The following is a 20,635-nucleotide window of genomic DNA, read 5'->3' as shown; positions in this document are numbered from 1 at the left end:
AAAACATTAAATACCATAAGTAGCTGCTCTATAACAATATCACTGCTAGAAACCAGGTTTCGATAGAGCGCAAATATCTCATTCTGTAGCTTTGTGTTCAATTCCAAACAGTCACTCAAAAATCACAAAAAAGGGGTTTCCGCCAAACCCCCAAGTCCTCGCGTATGTGCGTGAGAAAATAAGTGATTTAATTCTTACTTCTTTTTATGTTGTATCATAACTAGACTAAAGTTAGACCCACAGTTCGTGAGATGGCGTTATAATGTGGCTATGCATAGCCTAGAGGTTAAAGTAGTCCCACGGCTCGCGAGATGGCGATATAATAGGGTTGTAGTTAGTGTACTCAGACTGTGAATCCAACTATTCATAGTTCACTTCTTATTCCGTCAAAAGCGTGCTTTGAGCTTTGTGGTCGGAAGTGTGCTGTAAGATTGTTTGTTTTTGAATTTCGCACAAAGCTACTCGAGGGCTATCTGTGCTAGCCGTCCCTAATTTAGCAGTGTAAGACTAGAGGGAAGGCAGCTAGTCATCACCACCCACCGCCAACTCTTGGGCTACACGTTTACCAACGAATAGTGGAATTGACCGTCACATTATAACGCCCCCACGGCTGAAAGGGCGAGCATGTTTGGCGCGATGGGGATGCGAAGTCGCGACCCTCAGATTACGAATCGCACGCCTTAACACGCTTGGCCATGCCAGGCCAGTGCTGTAAGAGTGACGTCAAATCATAATTTTCTGCGAAAGAAGAATAACTAAAGATTTAGCATAAGATGCTGTTGACTAATTGCCTTCTTTCTAGTCTATTAGTTCAAAATATATAGCTGTGCGCGAAAACTCCATAAAAATAAAATATAATCATTTACATCCGTGATGACGAGAAAACCCACTTGTAGACAAAAATATATATGTAAAAACGGTCAAAACGTTGTTCGCTCCTCTACATAAAAAATTTTCTCAACTCATACCAGCCGTTTTTAAATACATATAATCATTTACACACTGAGTCGCATAATCAAATCTTCCAAAGCCAAACGTAAATGCATACAATGTGGCTGTTAAGATGCAGTCATGGAAAACGACTCTCTTGTCCAGAACAAACACTACTGACTAGCTGGTGCTGTAACTTTAGACGAATCGCTATCCCTCCCACCTCGAATACAGTTCAGTCGCGATGCAGGAAACTGTGTGGGAGGGTTGTTATTCCGATGTGTTGTTGAATGCGTTTAGTCTTTAAACGTTTCTAGTATAACAGAAATACTGATTACTTGTCTGCAAAGTTCTTATTGGTGTCTTTAAACCGGTATTTCTGGATGTTTATTGCTTTTTTTGCGGGCTGTAGATATTTATTTCAAGGTAAATAGCTCAACTTGAGGAAGAACGCCAAGAGAAGTAAACCGCCATATTCCCTCCCTTCCCCCCCGAAATTCGCATGCCGATGACGGAAAACTGTGTTACTAAAGAGACACTGCTTACAGCTCTTCATAACGACGGTAAAACTTCAACAGTGAACTTTAAATGTGTGTTTTTAAAGTTTAAAGTGTGTTCTGGAAACTATATTCAAGAGCCTAACCAATAAAGAAAATGCTTCTTCTTTAAATCTCTGTTGTCATCGCATTTGTGAAGGTAAGTCATTGTTAACTATTACTGAGTGTAGAGTAAACTGACGAAGTGCAAGTTTACATATTATTGTGAATATATTTAATTTAAAACTACCTAAACTGTTGCATTACGAAGATAAAGCTTCAACTTACAACAACCATTTTTCCTGTTAAAATTAAAATGAAAAAAAAAATCATACCAAAATTAAAATGAAAAAGACAAAAACCTATCTCTTCTGTTGTATGTGTGTACCAAATTAGGGTTGCTCTCGCATAGCTTTGCGCGAAATTTAAAATAAAACAAACCACATTGTTGGAACCAAACACCAAGAAGAACACTGTTAACAACATCAACCAACAATCTACAAAACATTCTTAGCAATGTTACCAACATCAAACAATAATCTACAAGACATTCTTAGCAATGTTACCAACATCAAACAATAATCTACAAGACATTCTTAGCAATGTTACCAACATCAACCAACAATCTACAAGACATTCTTAACAATGTTATCAACATCAACCAACAATCTACAAGACATTCTTCACAATGTAACCAACATCAACCAACAATCTACAAGACATTCTTCACAATGTAACCAACATCAAACAACAATCTACAAGACATTCTTCACAATGTAACCAACATCAACCAACAATCTACAAGACATTTTAAACAATGTTACCAACATCAACCAACAATCTACAAGACATCCTGAACAATATTACCAACACCAACCAACAATCTATAAAACATTTTTAACACTGTTACCAACACCCACAAACATCAACCAACATTCTTCAAGACATTCATATGCTCAGGCAACAAAGACACTTACCCAAGCTCCAGCTTCCAACAAAATAAACAAAACACACAACACAAAACTGTTCAAACACAACAACACGAAACAATAAGCTTAATAACAGAAGCAGACAAAAATATATTTTTATGAATTCTTATGACAATACAGAAACCCTCAAAACCAGGACGACAATATAATAATAATCAAAATAGTTACAGAAAAACTTAACACCGTTATTATCTCAGGTTACGCATTTGCTTGTACATCTAAAACATAACACAACAACACAGCCAACACATATTTTCAACAAGAATCACATAACCAGATAACATAAAATGGGAAGAGCTTTGAAAAGGAAAGTGGTAACAGAAATTGATAAACATCCAAACCAGCTTATTAAGCCCAAACCCTAGAATAATTAAACAACAACTGTTCATCAGGGAGGAAGAGGTCAGTTTGCATCTGATCCTCCCAGGTCTTCAAGACCTGAATAGCGTTGAAGAAGAGTTGGGAATTATAAAACCTTTTGTTTTAAAACTACAGTACTTCATCAAGTTTTGATACATACCAAAATATGATTATATTTATCTAGGTAAGTGATACTGGAGGAACTAGTTTTGTACGGTTTATTATCGTGCACGAGGTATATTCAATCATACGTCCAGAAAGGTTTATTTTCAGAATCCATATGTTGCCAAATCTCGGATTCACGTAACCCAGCGGGTAAAAACGCGAGCTCTGGTTTGTACATGTACACCATGATCTCTGGCGTACGGGTCACACCCAAGTAAACACTTGATATCGGTGGTTGTGTAGGAATGCCAGGTCATAAACGTTTGCCAGAATGTTAATAAACAAAATATCCCTACTTCATCACGAAGTAAGAATGATTCTTTTTAATATTTACTACACGAGTGTATTGTACTTACGCTTTACCGTGAGATCTGTTTTTATCCCAAAATGCGTTGAAAACAAGTTTCTTTAATAAATATCCTTCGCTAGCGAACATAGATATTCTTACTTTATAAGTTTTATTTCATCACCTAGTTTGCTGAACGGACGAAAATTTATTCGCTAACATTATTGGAATGACACCATGCGGTTTTTTGTGTGAATCTTCATAGCTAATAGTATAAAAAAATAAACTTTGTAAAACAGTGAAAACTTATTTTTAAAATTGTAACTAACCTCGCTCAAAGTATATTTTTATCATCAAGAGTGTAACTTACATTAAACAAAGTGACCAACCTCGTTCAAAGTATATTAAACAAAGTAACTAATCTCGTTCAAAGTATATTACTATGAACAGTGTAAATTATGTTAAACAAAGTAACTAACCTCGCTCAAAGCACATTACTATGAACAGTGTAAATTATGTTAAATAAAGTAACTAACCTCGCTCAAAGTATATTACTATAAAGAGTGTAAATTATATTAAACAACGTAACTAACCTCGCTCAAAACAGTGTAAATTATGTTAAACAAAGCAATTAACCTCGCTCAAAGTATATTACTATAAACAGTGTAAATTATGTTAAATAAAGTAACTAAACTCGCTCAAAGTATATTACTACGAACAGTGTAAATTATGTTAAACAAAGCAACTAACCTCGTTCAAAGTACATTACTATCAAGAGTGTAAATTATGTTAAACAACGTAACTAACCTCGTTTAAAGTACATTACTATGAACAGTGTAAATTATGTTGAACAAAGTAACTAACCTCGCTCAAAGTACATTACTATGAACAGTGTAAATTATGTTAAACAAAGTGACTAACCTCGCTCAAAATATATTACTACGAACAGTGTAAATTATGTTAAACAAAGTAACTAACCTCGTTCAAAGTACATTACTATCAAGAGTGTAAATTATGTTAAACAACGTAACTAACCTCGTTTAAAGTACATTACTATGAACAGTGTAAATTATGTTGAACAAAGTAACTAACCTCGCTCAAAGTACATTACTATGAACAGTGTAAATTATGTTAAATAAACTAACTAAACTCGCTCAAAATATATTACTACGAACAGTGTAAATTATGTTAAACAAAGTAACTAACCTCGTTCAAAGTACATTACTATCAACAATGGAAATTATGTTAAACAAAGTAGCTAACCTTGCTCAAAACAGTGTAAATTATGTTAAACAAAGCATCTAACCTCGCTCAAAGTATATTACTATCAACAAAGCATGTTAAACCTCGCTCAAAGTATATTACTATCAACAATGTAAATTATGTTAAACAAAGTAACTAACCTCGCTCAAAGTATATTGCTATGAACAGTGTAAATTATGTTGAACAAAGTAACTAACCTCGCTCAAAGTACATTACTATGAACAGTGTAATTTTTTAAACCAAAGTAACTAAACTCGCTCAAAGTATATTAGTATCAGCAATGTAAATTATGTTATACAAAGTAACTTATCTCATTCAAAGTATATTATCATCAACAGTTCAGGTTACCCAAAGTAATATTATACACTGCTAGTTGGGTAATAACAATATGAAAATAGTTTTGTTTTCTGGGTTATTTATGTTAACTGAAGTGCGGGCTTTAGTTATAACGGAAAGAACCATAAATTTTGAAAATATGGCTTTCAGCTTTGGTCATGAAATTTTGAAAATGTCGTTGAAGTCTGTCTAGTGATTCAAATTGAGGTAATTCCCGGTTATAGGAACCTAAGAGCAACAGTATTTAAAGATTCGGTAAAGTTAATTTATCTCCATTTTTGAAAGAAACTTTTCTTTTCATCGCCTCAAGGGAGACCTTTGAACTTAGTTCTGGTCGCAGAATAGGTTACATTTTACAATATGTTGAAAATAATAATTAAATCTTGTACAAAGTTCCATGGGAGGATTACGCGTACCTCCCCCCCCCCCATCTGCCTTTTCACCCATGATTCCGTTGGTGATAAAACTTTGTTCTTATATAACTTCATGCTGAGCCCTCTATGTAACAACAGTATACGGTTTTCTTGGTTTCCGTTCCAAGGAAATCTGTAGAAGAGGCTGAAATTTTTTAACACCAATGTTAATGTTTGAGTAACGACTGTTTACGTAGCTCGAGGTCTTTCCGAAACTTTATTAAATGTGTATGAATAATACTTGAAAATGATTTACTCACCAGAAACAAAATTATTGACAATCGTACATGTTAAAACACACAGAGACACATACATAATAAACCTACGTTGTTCTTACATTGTAAGATTTTTACTACTTCAAACAGTATCATTTAAGCTTTTAAAATAAATACAGTTTATCTAATTTAACTGAAAAAGAAACACAGACCAAGCCCCTTCACACCTAGCTCTTTCAGTCGTGGGTTTTTTGTTTTGTTTTTGAATTTCGCACAAAGCTACTCGAGGGCTATCTGTGCTAGCCGTCCCTAATTTAGCAGTGTAAGACTAGAGGGAAGGCAGATAGTCATCACTACCCACCGCCAACTCTTGGGCTACTATTTTACCAACGAATAGTGGGATTAACCGTCACATTATAACGCCCCCACGGCCGAAAGGGCGAGCATGTTTGACGGGGTGCGAACCCGCGACCCTCAGATTACGAGTCGCACGCCTTAACACGCTTCGCCATGCCGGGCCCAGTCGTAGGCCGTTATAAAGAGAGGTGAATCCCACTCTTCTTTGGTAGAAGAGTATCCCAAGAGCTGGCAGTGGGTAGTGATGAGTCGCTGCCTTCCCTCTAGTCTTACACTGCTAAATTAGGGACGGCTAGCACAGATAGCTTTCGAGTAGCTTGGCGGGAAGTTCAAAACAAACAAAGATAGACCAAGACGTCTCAAATACACAAATAATAACAGATAGACTTCTACATAGTACAATAAAATATTTTGATATAAATTGTAGAAAAAATGAGTTGTTATGCGAACTAGACAGATATTACATATATGATGAAGAGAGACCTAAACACCTCTCCCCGTTATATTTATACTCATTAAGATAAAAATCATTTAAAATAATAATAGTAATAATTAAATAGAACTAAAATAAAACAGGCCACCTACGTTCTAGACTTATTAAAAAAAAGAACAATATAAATAGACATTGCCCTGAAAAGGACCAGACTAAAGTTATCATATTATTTCAGCCATTCAGTATTTACTCGTAATATATTAATTTGGCCACTCCAACAAAGTAATGGAAGGAGAAAGAGGTCTAGTGTACCTGTCCCTCCTGGGTATACAAATATATATACCCAAGCACCAGAGAGAGAGAGAAAGAGAAACGTCTCACAGGAGAGGAAGAGGTCAAGTGTACCTGACCCTCCTGGGTATACACACATATATACCCAAACAACGAGGGAGAGAGACGTCTCACAGGGAGCGAACGATGATCATTCGCAGCACGGTAGTCAAAGAGTATAGTACTACGTCCTTGTAATACAGCACGGAAAAATTAAATTATGTCTCGCACGAAACAAAGTGCAAGGAAATACAATGGCTGAAAAGCACCAATAAAACAACTGGCCACTAAAGCTGCTCCAGCCACAAGAGGTGTAAAGAAACCTCATCGTTACAGGCCCGGAACTGTTGCCCTTCGTGAAATCCGTCGATACCAGAAGTCAACTCAGCTGCTCATTTGAAACCTACCTTCTCAGGGAATGGTGAGAGAAACTGCCCAGGACTCCAAGACTGATCTGGGATTCCAGAGCTCTGCTGTCATGGCTCTTCAGGAGGCCAGTGAGGCATACTTGGTGGGTCTCTTTGAAGACGCTACCCTGTGTGCCATTCATGCAAAGAGGGTGACCATCATGCCGAAAGACATCCAACTCGCCTGTAGAATTCGAGGGGAACGAGCCTAAATGGAGAGAGAGGTAATGTATCTTACTCTCGTCAATAAACTTGCCCTGATAGGGGCCTAAGTAAATGCGGGTTACTCTGGCCCTCATGTAGTAATAATTAATATACTAAACTGTTCAAACCAACAAAGGAAAGGAAGGAGGAAGAGGTCAAGTTCATCTGACGCTCCTGAGAGAGAAAGAGACGTCTCACTTTGTTTTGTAAGAAATACTTAAGAAATGTTTTTCTGTGTCTGTTGGATCAAGAAACGCTAGAGCTTGCTAGTTTGTTCTGTGTCTGTTGGATCAAGAAACACTAGAGCTTGCTAGTTTGTTCTGTGTCTGTTGGATCAAGAAACGCTAGAGCTTGCTAGTTTGTTCTGTGTCTGTTGGATCAAGAAACACTAGAGCTTGCTAGTTTGTTCTGTGTCTGTTGGATCAAGAAACGCTAGAGCTTGCTAGTTTGTTCTGTGTCTGTTGGATCAAGAAACACTAGAGCTTGCTAGTTTGTTCTGTGTCTGTTGGATCAAGAAACACTAGAGCTTGCTAGTTTGTTCTGTGTCTGTTGGATCAAGAAACACTAGAGCTTGCTAGTTTGTTCTGTGTCTGTTGGATCAAGAAACACTAGAGCTTGCTAGTTTGTTCTGTGTCTGTTGGATCAAGAAACACTAGAGCTTGCTAGTTTGTTCTGTGTCTGTTGGATCAAGAAACACTAGAGCTTGCTAGTTTGTTCTGTGTCTGTTGGATCAAGAAACACTAGAGCTTGCTAGTTTGTTCTGTGTCTGTTGGATCAAGAAACACTAGAGCTTGCTAGTTTGTTCTGTGTCTGTTGGATCAAGAAACACTAGAGCTTGCTAGTTTGTTCTGTGTCTGTTGGATCAAGAAACACTAGAGCTTGCTAGTTTGTTCTGTGTCTGTTGGATCAAGAAACACTAGAGCTTGCTAGTTTGTTCTGTGTCTGTTGGATCAAGAAACGCTAGAGCTTGCTAGTTTGTTCTGTGTCTGTTGGATCAAGAAACACTAGAGCTTGCTAGTTTGCCAGTTCTTTTGAATGATAGTAAAATTTATTCCATTCAACTTAGTAGAAATATAATATTGTGTTATTAATCATTCGCGTGATTCCGAGTTATAGGTGATTTAACTAAAATAATTAACTAGATGCACTCTGAAATTGTTATGTTTCAAGAGTGGTGGTTGTTGTTTGTTATTAAGAAAAAAAGCTACACAAATGGCTAGTTTAAAGGGTAAATAAAACCAAAATCAGAAGTGACAAATAGTTTTTATATATTGCTTTTGAAGTTCGTATGTCATGCTATGATGTAGCTTACATAGTGTATAATTCTTCTCGTGAATCATGGCTTGTGAAAGTTTTGCAGACGTCACCTTAGTACAAATCGTAACGTTTAGCGTCCCTTATGTGACGCCAGTTTAGTGTGTACTGGCTGACAGTAATTACACTTCATTACCTTAATGTTGACAGCACAGAAGTTGATATAAATCGATGAATTAAATAATATCTATACCATTACTATACCTGTCATATTCCATATCTAAACTTATTGTATCTCATATGACCTAATAAGCCCTGGTATTAGGCGAAAGGTCTCGTCGCCACTGAATACAAGAAAAAATATTTGCTTTTACTCATACGTTCTTAGATATCTTTCCGCTAGTATATAACTTTAAAGTCGTTTAATGTTACTTTTTTTTTTCTGGTATTACTAAGTCGACTGTTAAACGGAAACACGTGTTCAGTTTGTTTATTTTCGCGCAAAGCTGCATGTGAGCCATCTATGCCAGCAGTCCCTAATTTAGAAGTGACAGAGTAGAGGGAAGGCATCTGGTCAGAAACTCCAACTATCACCTCTTGATCTACTCTGCACAAACGATTAGTGGAAATGACCGTCACATTATAACTCTCCCTGAACTGAAATAGACTTGAACCTCGAACCTCAGATTGCTGTTCCAGTGCCCTAAGCACCAGGCCATGCTTAGTCCTAAGTGAGTTCGGATAAAAAATAATAATTGTATCGTGTTTTTGTCCTCTTATCCTGATGGAGAAGAAAATGTACAAGATGACATTTGCCTAATATACATAAACTCTACATAACTTGATGTAAACAGTTTATAAACAAACATTACTTCGAGGTGTGATAAACCTAAATCATGTTCGCACATCTAATACAAAGTTTATTTAATTAATAATTAAAAATAAAACATAGTTATTGTGGACAATAGTTCGTTGTTTGACTGGAGGCCTGAACCTAATAAATCTATAGAACTACAAAAAGCTGTTCTCTGTGTTACTTGCATATTGATAAAGAGGCGAGGAGCAAGGTGACATTGGATGGAGAGAGAAAATATATAGAATAACCTCCAGGGAATAAACACAGCAAATTCTTTAAAGAAAAGCGAAAATACCCACAAAAATGATAAAGATACACACCTGACATTTTTTGATACCCGAAACCTGATTTTTTGTCATTATAAGCACACGAACTTACTTCTGAATTACTAGTTGACTCGTTTTGATACTATTACAAGTTTTTATAAGTAAGGCTTATTTGGCTTGTTTTGAATTTCGCGCAAAGCCTGACATGGGCTATCTGTGCTAGCCATCTCTAAATTCGCAGTGTAAGACTAGAGCAGCTAGTCATTACCACCCACCGCCAACTCTTGGGCTACTCTTTTACCAAGAAATAGATTCACCGTCACATTATAACGCCCCAGGGCTGAAAGATCGAGCATGTTTACTGTGACGGGGATTCGAACCCGGGACCCTCAAATTACGAGTCGAGTGCCTTAATCACCTGGCCATGCTGGGCCAAGTAAGGCTGTCTGTTGAATAAAAACAAACAGAGAGGGAAATGAGTTTAACAAATGTTATTCAGTATCAAAGCAAACACATAAATAACATTCTAGTTGTACTGTTGACAGTGGCTTGTTGAAAGCAAGCTTTTTCTACACACCTCTGATTTGAGATTCATATAGACAAATTATGTGGGACAAATGTAGCCGATTTTTTTGTCACGTTTAATTCTTCTGATAAGAAGCCTGACATTTCTAATAAAAGAATTTGCTAATTACACCGACAAAGTATTTTTAACGACAGATGGTCAACTTTATCAATATTTGTATCTCAAGGTGGCTGGTATGGGTATTAAAACTTCATTAACATAAAGTAGAGAACAACGTTTCGACCTTCTTAGGTCATTTTTTCCTTAAGCTGAAGATGACCTAAGAAGGTCGAAACGTTGTTTTCTACTTTATTTTAATGAAAGTTTTAGTACCCATACTAACCGTATTGAGATACATTTTTACTTCAAGTGGGTTTCTTGCAATCACGAATTACTTTAGCAAGATTTCTCACATCAGCAGAATTTCCATATAACAAAGAAGATGAAGGTTACTTTTCTGGTTTCTTTTCTTTGCAAAACAAACAAACAAAAAAAAACATCGGGTTAATATGTACTTCACGTTTTAGTTTTAGCTGAACCAGATGTGTATTTTATATACATATATATATGCACTTGTTTCAAAGGTGTTTTTCTTTATTCCCAAATGGTTAGGAGGATGTCCACGTCCACGCACGCGCGGGAAGAGTGCCGAATAAGGGGTGATATTGAAAACGATGGTGCTCCATGGAACATTCAAACCATAGTATCATACGTTTTAGCAATCTTAGCTTGTATGTTAACCAATGGTGGTGTATTTGTGGCCCTTTACCGGTGGGACTATCTTTGGTTATTTGTATCACTCGTTGGTATATTCCTCGTCCTAATCGGTGCCATTTTGAACTTCGCTGGTTCCAGAGTAACTAATGATCGAAACCAAAGGTCAAGAAGAACAAACATGCAGCAGCATGCCTTACCTGAAGTGCCTTGTCCATCAGCTCCATATTTTGACTGCAACACCCATAATCAGTTAATCCTAAATGCAGAGGTGACATCGAATGTTCCTGTCTACGACAGTCTTTTATATAATTCCACCATAGATGGACAAGTTTCTCCATCAGCACCTCTGATGAATATAAATGGACAAAATTATATACTTATGTCTATCCCTAAAGATATGACTGAAGTAGAAGTGCGGAGGTTATCTACAAGGCTTAGCACTCTCATGCTTGAAGATTTACCAAACACTTCGGGGTGTGTAAAATATTTCATTTTTTTTCCTGTTAAATAATTTGTATGTTTGCGTAATAACAATAATCATTTATGGATTGTTTAATGTTTATACTAATGTGAAAAGAAAAGTTTATTAGACCTTTTCTGAAATTGTTAAATAATGACAGTTAAATAACTATTAGTTACTCTTACATGGTAGGATTTAAGTTATCATTATAACATATACATAAGAAAACTGTCGTTTTAAGTTCTGAAAACCCAGATTACAGGAAGTATGTCAAATTGCTTTCGTGACAGAAAGGTGTTTAGGGTATTTATTGGAGCTTCGACTTTCACGCTAAATTTGTATTAGATGAAGGTATGCAGTTGCGAGTGGAGCACACAAGTCACTAACTTGAGGACATTTATGGTTAGAGTCAAGAATGATTCTGAGACTGAGATTTCCCAAAACATGTCAATTTAATTTATTATTTACTTATAAAAATACAACTTCTTACATTAGATGTTTAGTTATTCCTTAGTAATTTCTCCACAGCAGTCATTAAGTTACCCATTATTCTCAGTAAATTCCCAGTCCACATTCTATGTAAATAATACTCAAACCTATTATAGTTTTTAGTACCTTTTATGCAATTCACTTTTAATTCCTTAACTACTCTAGTTGATCAAGAGAAATAGCAATTTAACTTACATCAACATTTAGGAAATGTTTTGGCTTCGTTGTAAGTTGGGAAACTTCAGCATCTTGAACTTGGAGAAAATCTGCTGAGAGAACTTTAGTCCTGGAGAACTGATTTTAGTTCCAAACACATTTCTTCAGTATTTTTACAAGTTTCCAAGTAGTATGCATAGCTACTCTCACATAGTTCTAACAATTCACTGGTTTATTTTTGCAACTCATTGGACTTTTCAAGAACAAAAACAAAAATTTCTTGCTGATTGGTTGCTGTCAAAATGAGTAAATTGGCTACCAGCTTACTTGTAGCACTACACGGTTCTCTGGTTATCAATCCTGCATCAAAGTGCCAATTATTGCTTTTAATATAAACTTTTCAGTAGTGTGTTCTGTACCAACAAAGTAGCATCATAAGTTTTTCATTGTTAAAACTCGTGACTAGTCTTTAAATTTTTTTCTTTAAGTTTTCCCGTGAATCTGCTGGACGTCGATTTTTATCACTCTTGATTCTCCATGCTAGTTAACTGTACTTATTTCACAATTTAAACAAATCTCCTAAATTATTCTTAGTTTCTTACTTAATTACCAAAACAATTACATAAAAATGTTTAATATGACCAACTGATTAACCTTTAATTTCGTTCCTTAGGCCAAATAATTTAAAATAAGACGTTTTACTTTCCATATAGACGTCAATAACTTTACATCAAAAAATTTATTTACTGTTGGCAAAGTTATTGCGATTTATCAAAGAAAACCAGTTTGAAACTGAATCATATTTTATTTTTATCTTCTCCTCTTGTATTTTTTCTTACAGAAAGCCTGAACAAACCCAATCATTTTTATTATCAGTATCGGAAAGATGCCAAAAGCCAAATGACAACAAAACAGACTCCAAACACAGCTATTTGACAGACCCGTCACTTAACTGTTCAATTCCTCATTCGATCTTATCAGAAAACGAGCAGAGCCACCTTTCTGTCTCAAATACAGCTACTGTAGCCAGAACAAGTGTCGGAAACATTAGTCAAAAAGATTATTGCTATCCAATAACACAGAATATCGAGATTGCAAGTGACACTGAGATTTATACTTTGGATAATAACACTGAAACAGTGGCACAGGATGGGAAGCATTCTGCCTCTGATGCAAATTTAATTGCGGTTTCTCATTGCATTCGTCAAGTAGAAGAAGTGGCACCTTTTAGTAACGAGCAAAACAATGTTTTACAGGTTTTAGAAAACCATCACAACTTAATTTCATCAACTCCTACTAAAGCAGCAAAGCACCTGTTGTCAGACACTTGGAATACCCAAGATACGAACAACGATTATTCCGAAGCTTCTAACAGTCATGAAGTTTCAGACGTAAACCTACCAACAGATAACGCTAGTAGATCAAACTATGAGAACGATAGTGCCTTCCTGCAGAGAGGTGGTTGGAACTATGAAATATATGAAAGAATCTCTCCTCCTCCTGCTTATGATGAAGTAGCTGGAAGGACTAAGGATCCTCCAACAGTTGCTAAGACTAATCCAAATAAGCAGCTTAACTGTTTCTCTAAGAGCTTAGAGATTGGTATTGGGTAATACAAATTCCGAAGCTAAGAAAAAACGTTACATATCTGAAAAAAGACGACAAACCAAACCAAAAACAGTATTTACTACAATATATATGCATAGCCTTTGTGAACCTGACGATGACCGAAGAAGGTCGAAACGTTGTTCGCTCTTCTATGTAAAATATTTTCTCAACCCAAACGAGCCGTTTTTGCATATATATTTCTCTACAAGTGGGTTTCTCCACATCACTGAGTATTTACTGCAGTATTACTAATATGTAAGGTGACATATAGCGACATCTAGTAACAAGTGGCCTTCAGTTTGGGATAATAATCTCGTTAACCGCAGATTTTTTCCTACCTCACACTCTTCTTGATTTGTCCCATTTAAAATTAAAAATAATACGTAAAGTAGTACGTACGATTTATCGTTTTGTCCCCACAAAATCACTGTCCACCTGTTGCGTCTTGCCAAAGTACAGCATTCAATAAAGCACTAACAAATTCATACAAAACTGTATACCCAGCAGTATCTCGTGTTTGTCATGTGGTAGATGTAACTCTGATATCAAGATCTAACTGTCAGTTATTCATAACTCAAAACTAGATCCAACAATAGACTTGCGACCCTTTTTCAAAATGTACCACGGCCTAAAACAATTTTGAAAATAAGTTTCGTCTGCTGTTTTAAATTCATAATGAACTCCTCTGACACCGACGGGGGTTATATACCCGTCAATGACTTTGAATAATCTCGAAATATTGAGTTTCATGACGTCACAGATAAACAAAGCCACCAACTTGCTGTATCCACTGTAAACATCCTCATGTAGTAAGTATCCCATTAGAAGGATCTTGAAAAAATATTTTTATTAACAAAGAAAAAGACAGAATTAAATGACAACATTACAAATATTGATGTATGATTATGTAATATTGACTCTGATAATGTTATTTGTCATCAGTCACCAGGCACACCGTTACAACAGTGTATAATCCCACCATGTAGGACCTAGTTTGAAAGTGTTTCGTAAAATCATTTCTAATAGAAAATGAGATACATCCTTGTTTGAACTACAAAGTTCAATGTGGAAAGCATTATGTTGATCTTGTGAACGTACTATCAAGTTATGAATCAGTGAAAAATCCTGCTTGTCCAAAAGTCACCTCATTTGCTGCAATGACTGTGACAGAAAGCATTGCAGCTACAGAAAACATGGACTTGAGTGGTCACTTGGTTGTGGTATCAGATGTGCCAGTTCACTTTCTCTGTCTATCAAATAAGGTGTACACTTCCAACCACATTCTGTTGATTCTGGATAATTTCCCATCTACTGTTGCACTATATTATTAGGCTCCGGAATTCTTCTGCCACTGAAGTCAGCGGAAGAATGTGGATCTCTACCTTTGAACAAAACAGTTGATGGCACAATGCATCTAAGCTCTTATCCAATTTTCCATTGTACAGTAGGTCAAGTGCTTTTGTTAACTATACATGTTCAAGAAACTGCACCTGTTGAAGGGAGACACGTCACAGCTTTCCTGATCCTATTTTATGCCCCAGGTTTTTTTGGTTTAACCTTGCTTGGCTGAGAAGAGAAAAATGCCATTCGAAGCTACATCATATGATTGCCATGAAGATCCATGTCCTCTCTACAGACAGCTGTGATGTTGTCTTTGGTACAATTCCTTACTTCAATGACAATCTGCAAATCACTGTCGCCATTGACATGAATGACAGTACATTATTGACGACTGTCCCGGAAAACTTCCAGTGTGAATGGTTTGTATCACTTCAGACCAAAATGGCATATGAAGCCACATCAACCAGGAAACTTTTCACAACAAATCAACTTCCTATGTTAAATCTTCAGCAAGTGCGGTTTGCAGGCTTTTATATTCGAATTTTTTAGAGCATTTCATTCCTCTTTTTAGTATTTGATGTCGATAAAAAGCAAAGCTTTTTCAATTATCTCTTAAATCTTTACATCCAATTTACTGCTCGCTGATGATTTGTTGCTCACTGCAGGTGTGATGGTTACAATTATCCCCATGTCATACAATACGTTTATTCCATCAAGGGTGATGGTATTGTGTTCAATATTATCTGTTATGTACTGCATAAACTGGATCTCCAATACTGGAACAGCTGTGTTCTGAAGATAACAGCGCTTATTTCAGAGATCTTTACCTCTTTGTAGGAAGAGCTAAAGACAAGTGAGTAAAAAGTGTCCACTAGAAAGTTTGATCTGAAACAGTGATAAACTGTTAAACTGATTTGTAGAGGATAGATTAGAATACATGGCCAGTGGAAGGTACTTTCAAGTCAACATCCTTTCCACTGAAAGTGTTGTTGAGCCGAAGATACAAGGAGTTTGGTAAGAAATTCAAGTTGGCACTTGCAGAAGCAATGTCATCAGGATTCGGATATACAGTTCATGATATAGTCAGTGATTTTATGTCATTTTTTCATTAATTGTGTGTTTTTTTATTATAGTTGTCTTTTGAGAATTTTCATCACAAAACTAAGGTGATGAATAAAAGTTGTGCAAGATAGAAGATGCTATTTTCCTATATTTCAACAGGTTTGACTCGTTAATTTCAGTGAACATCAGTTTATTGTCAAAGTACTTTGAAGCTCTTCTTTCATCTCTGGATGATCGTATGCATCACCACTTGTGTCATCCTTCATTTTGTTTATCAGATCATTGATATTAATTTGCTCACCATCATTTTCATGAAGAAACAAAGTGACTTTCTTCGAGACATCAGATTTTTTCTCATCCTTTGATTTCCTTTATGGTTATTGAACAGAGATGAATGACTTCTCTTAGTCCGTAAATAAGCGTTGGAACTTCTGTGATAAATGACATCAGTATCCAGCAGGTCAGACACAAACTTCAATTGGTTTTTCACAGAGTCGGTCCATTTACCATCACTTTCTGAGAATACCCTTGACGATGTGTGCTAAAACTCCACAGACCTGACTGGATATACTTTGAGAACATTGCAAGCGTCAAGTTTCACTTCAGTTCTACAAGGTATTAAGTTGTGATTTATGTTAAAAGCAATTTCTTTCTCTTGCTCTTTCTTCAGGTGATATGGGATGTTGAGTGAACAGCACTCTTCACGTACTGCCTGGCCCTCTGACATGAAGACTGTATCGCCGCGACCTTCACTGGATCTTTTAAAGGTGTTTCTTCCTCTTGTTGTTGGTACGACTGTCTTCCCACCCAGATCAAGTGTATTTTCACACAGTGGACATAGCTATATAGTTATCTTCTCCAGCTGCAAACCAAGTCTGAAAAAACGAACCCACTCATTAGTATTATCGGCCTTGAGAAAACATGTTCATGTTTCACATGTTGAACAGAAGAAGAGAAAAAAGAAAGAGACATCAATCAGTGACTACAAGTCTTAGATCTAAATGTCAGGTTATATAATTGGTAAAAACTAAATGTCAATAGCCGAGGGTTAAATCAATAATGCGTTAAAATGAGTGGATGGAAACGAGCATAACTTGTAAATATCACTTGTCAGTGTTCATTTTATCAGTTTCAAAACAAATTATTTCATTTGCAATTCGAAACTTTCTGAACTCCAGGCTTAACTACGTGTGTGTTTTCTTATAGCAAAGCCAGATCGGGCTATCTGCTGAGCTCACGGAGAAGAATCGAACCCCTGATTTTAGGTTTGTAAAGCCGTAGACATACCACTGTACTAGGGGAGAGCCTTAATTACGAACATCTAAGTGATTAATTCAACGTAATGTGACAGTGTTACCTAATTACGTCGCCACGAGATCCAACCTTTTCACTATTTTGAATTAACCAATATCCTTTAAATATGTCAGCGTCCTCTGTTATTTGTTGTTGTTGTTATTTTTAATTAAGCACAAAGCTACACAATGGGCTATCTGTGCTCTGCACACCATAGGTATCGAAACCCAGATTTTAGCGTTGTAAGTCCGCAGACATACCGCTGAGTCACTGGGGGGCCTTCAGTTATGTGTATCTAATTACATATATAATTCTAGTTGATATTTTCAGTCAAACATGCTATTAATGTACCAGAAATAATAATCAGCGTGGGTTAAAGGGAAGTTTCAGTAAAATTTAAATGCAAATTTTACACAATAAACTTTATGTTCACGAAAATTGTTTTATTCCTTAAATAAAATCTATTTTATAGTTACATTTAACGAAAAGTTTATAAATGCACGTGACATTCTAAAAGACTGTTTAGTCTACAAACGAATGGAAAAGTGTGCAAACCATTTAATCTCTATTATTAAACGCACTAATATGCGTGTGTAAAATAAACGTTCGTTTGTTTAATTATGTGCACATTATACTTTTTGTGCACATAATTTAATTTAAGCTGGGCTATGTAATATGTTTTTTATAAGATTACTGTTCTTCTAATGCCGTAAACATTAAGCCTAACTTAAGAAATTAAATCAGGATTTTGTTTGTCCTTCATAAAGACTTAAAATGTTTTTGATATATATTAAACAACATATTGAGCTACTGTATGACAATGACTAAATTTGTCACGTTAAGCTACTTAAAATTTATTACTATGGAAAATTATTGGCCTAACGGAAAAAGGAGGCTAAAAAGTACTTTCACGTTATTTAAGTATACAGTCGACTTATATGATATATATTATAATATGTAACAATTGTATATAATTTCTGTGTCCAAAATATTATTCATGCTAGTTATAGTACATTATACTAACTAATTTGTATTATTAACATGAATTACAATACCACGTTTGTCAAAGATAATAATAATAACGTATAATACTGTTTGTAATAAACAGCTGCGCTGTCATCTATGAAAGCATATATCAATTAAATGTTTAAAATTATATTTCTGATGTTTTACACTCAGAAGAAAACATATCATAATTGACTACGAATAAAAAAAATTATAATAATAATTAATCTGATACTATTTTTTACAGTTCATAGACATTTAAAACTGTTCATTCACGAAAGTTTTGAACGGATCTTTAGAACACTTGTATTTCCTTAGTTTTAGTTTTTGTCAAATAAATGTATTTCTTCACACCTGTTTATGGTTATTAAATCCAAAAAAAAAGCTGACACAATATTTGTGTGTGAATTTAAAATGTAAGTTTATGTTTCCTCTTTTTCACTTTGCACTACTGTTTTATGCAGTTTGAATTATTCAAGTCAGGACTGCTGATACTGAGTAATTTCAACATATGAGGTTTTTCAGTGGAAGCTTTCTTCGTATGAAGATTAACAGAGGGTTCCAAAATAGTTTATTTTGGAATTTCGCGTAAAGCTACCTGAGGGTTATGTGCCGTAGCCGTCACTAATTTAGTAGTGATAGACTAGAAGCAAGGCATCTAGTCAACAACACTCACTGCCAGCTCTTGGGTTACTCTTTTACCAACGAATAGTGGGATTCACCGTTACATAATAACGCACCTACGACTGAAAAAGTTAGGAACTTCCGTGAGATTTTTGTTTGTTTAATTCTTGTTAAGCACAAAGTTATTCATTAGGTTATTTGTGTTCTACTTGTTTGTTTTATAATTTCGCGCAAAGCTACACGAGGGCTATCTGCGCTAGCCGCCCCTAATTTAGCAGAGTAAGACTAGAGGGAAGGCAGCTACTCGAGCCTAGGTAAAACTGAAGCTAGTCAAACCATTTATGACAAATCAAGGATTGAATTTGGGGAATTTTGATGAAGAGTTACATTTAGAAAAGTCTACAACAAGTGCATTTTCCTAATCAAATAACACGAGAAAAAATCCACGTTTTTCTTTGAAAAGAATCTTTTTTTCGAAACAGCGAATAAGGGTGCATACTTTAATTTAAAGCGTCAAATCTCCGCTTGTGTTTATTTCTCACAAGACTCAAACACTGAGACTTTAACGAAAAAATATTATATCTCTTCCAAAGATAACAATAATTTCTTATCCAGAAAAATAAAAACTTAGAAAATCAAATGTGGGCTGGGGGAAAAACCGTAATAACCTTCTGAAATTAGGAATTTTGATTGAAAGTCTCTATTTGAAAAACCATATATTGCTTGCCTTTATTTCCAAAGTAAAAAAAATAAAATCGAAGCCAGCTGGAATACTGATGCCAAATTAAGGCTTACATTCTGCAAGTTTGATGAAAAAGGTTCCGTGTAGAAAAACTTACATTAAGTCCATCATTCTTGTCGAATAACATGAAAAAAGTTTCCGAATATTTTTAACGTGTTGCAGTTATTTTTCGATTAGTAGTAATTAAATTGTATTAACATTGTTACTCAGTGACTAATAAATATTAATAAATTTCTTCTTTAAATATTGGTAATTAATAATATATTCCAGTTTTGTTTCGAGGTGATCAATACTATGTAACCAGTACTATTTACTGAACAGTTATAAACTGTATCACCAATCTTCTTCAATGAGGTGTAGTCAGTATTATTTTACCACTCGCCTTTAAAACTACTGATTCCAAAAGCTAATTCCAGTACTTCTGCACTTTCAAAGGGCACCTTACATTGTTCCTGTTGTTTGTCCCATTTTAAAAACCTTTTAAAGTTGACTTACATTAGGTTAATATAAGATACGCAAGGTTAGGTTAGGCTAAGTTAGGATAAAATCACATTCAGTTAAGTCAGATTTATCGTCAGGGTATTTTGCAGGTTTAATCCTTTATTGAGTGGCAGTTGGTTTCAGAAACTGCGTCATGCTCTTTTGTAGGTGCAAAATGTCACCTTACATTTTTTTGACATATTTTTTTTTCTGAATTTTTGTAAGGTTAAATTATATTAGAGTAACGTAAGCTGGGTAAAATTTTGTGAGGTTACACTAAATTAGGTTAGCCTAAAACTAGATCAGAATAAGTAAGAATTTTGGCTCTTTTTATTATCATTATTCAGTCTCTGCTTCATTCCTTTTGTATTGAATATGTTTGTTGTCATAGCACTTAACGTAGACTATGCTGCCACACAGTGTCCAAAAGTTAAACTGATACTAAAAATAGAAAAGTGTAGAATATTAAAATAAAATAAATAAATACATGATA

At 35.4% G+C, this 20,635-nt stretch overlaps 2 protein-coding genes across 2 annotated transcripts; both read left to right on the top strand.

The window, feature by feature from the left end:
• The first annotated feature begins 343 nt into the window (after window positions 1-343).
• On the top strand, window positions 344-18,651 carry LOC143240994 (uncharacterized). Its single transcript, XM_076484384.1, has 3 exons — window positions 344-1,626; window positions 10,778-11,356; window positions 12,829-18,651. Exons 2-3 carry the CDS (start codon window positions 10,782-10,784, stop codon window positions 13,598-13,600), a joined length of 1,347 nt encoding a protein of 448 aa, XP_076340499.1. The 5' UTR covers window positions 344-1,626; window positions 10,778-10,781; the 3' UTR covers window positions 13,601-18,651.
• On the top strand, window positions 6,155-7,405 carry LOC143237189 (histone H3-like). The gene has a single exon (XM_076476169.1). The coding sequence runs from the start codon at window positions 7,032-7,034 to the stop codon at window positions 7,230-7,232; it is 201 nt and encodes a 66-aa protein (XP_076332284.1). The 5' UTR covers window positions 6,155-7,031; the 3' UTR covers window positions 7,233-7,405.
• Window positions 18,652-20,635: the final 1,984 nt, after the last annotated feature.

Source organism: Tachypleus tridentatus, chromosome 13, assembly GCF_004210375.1.
Source record: "Tachypleus tridentatus isolate NWPU-2018 chromosome 13, ASM421037v1, whole genome shotgun sequence".
Lineage (NCBI taxonomy): Eukaryota > Metazoa > Arthropoda > Merostomata > Xiphosura > Limulidae > Tachypleus > Tachypleus tridentatus.
This window is presented reverse-complemented; position numbering and strand designations above follow the sequence as displayed.

Excerpts from the sequence above, each read along its gene's own strand:
- LOC143237189 (XM_076476169.1), top strand. The coding sequence starts at position 7,032 with ATGGTGAGAGAAACTGCCCAGGACTCCAAGACTGATCTGGGATTCCAG.
- LOC143240994 (XM_076484384.1), top strand. The coding sequence starts at position 10,782 with ATGTCCACGTCCACGCACGCGCGGGAAGAGTGCCGAATAAGGGGTGAT. Across the intron at positions 11,357-12,828 it reads GATTTACCAAACACTTCGGG|AAAGCCTGAACAAACCCAAT; the intron begins GTGTGTAAAATA and ends TTTTTCTTACAG.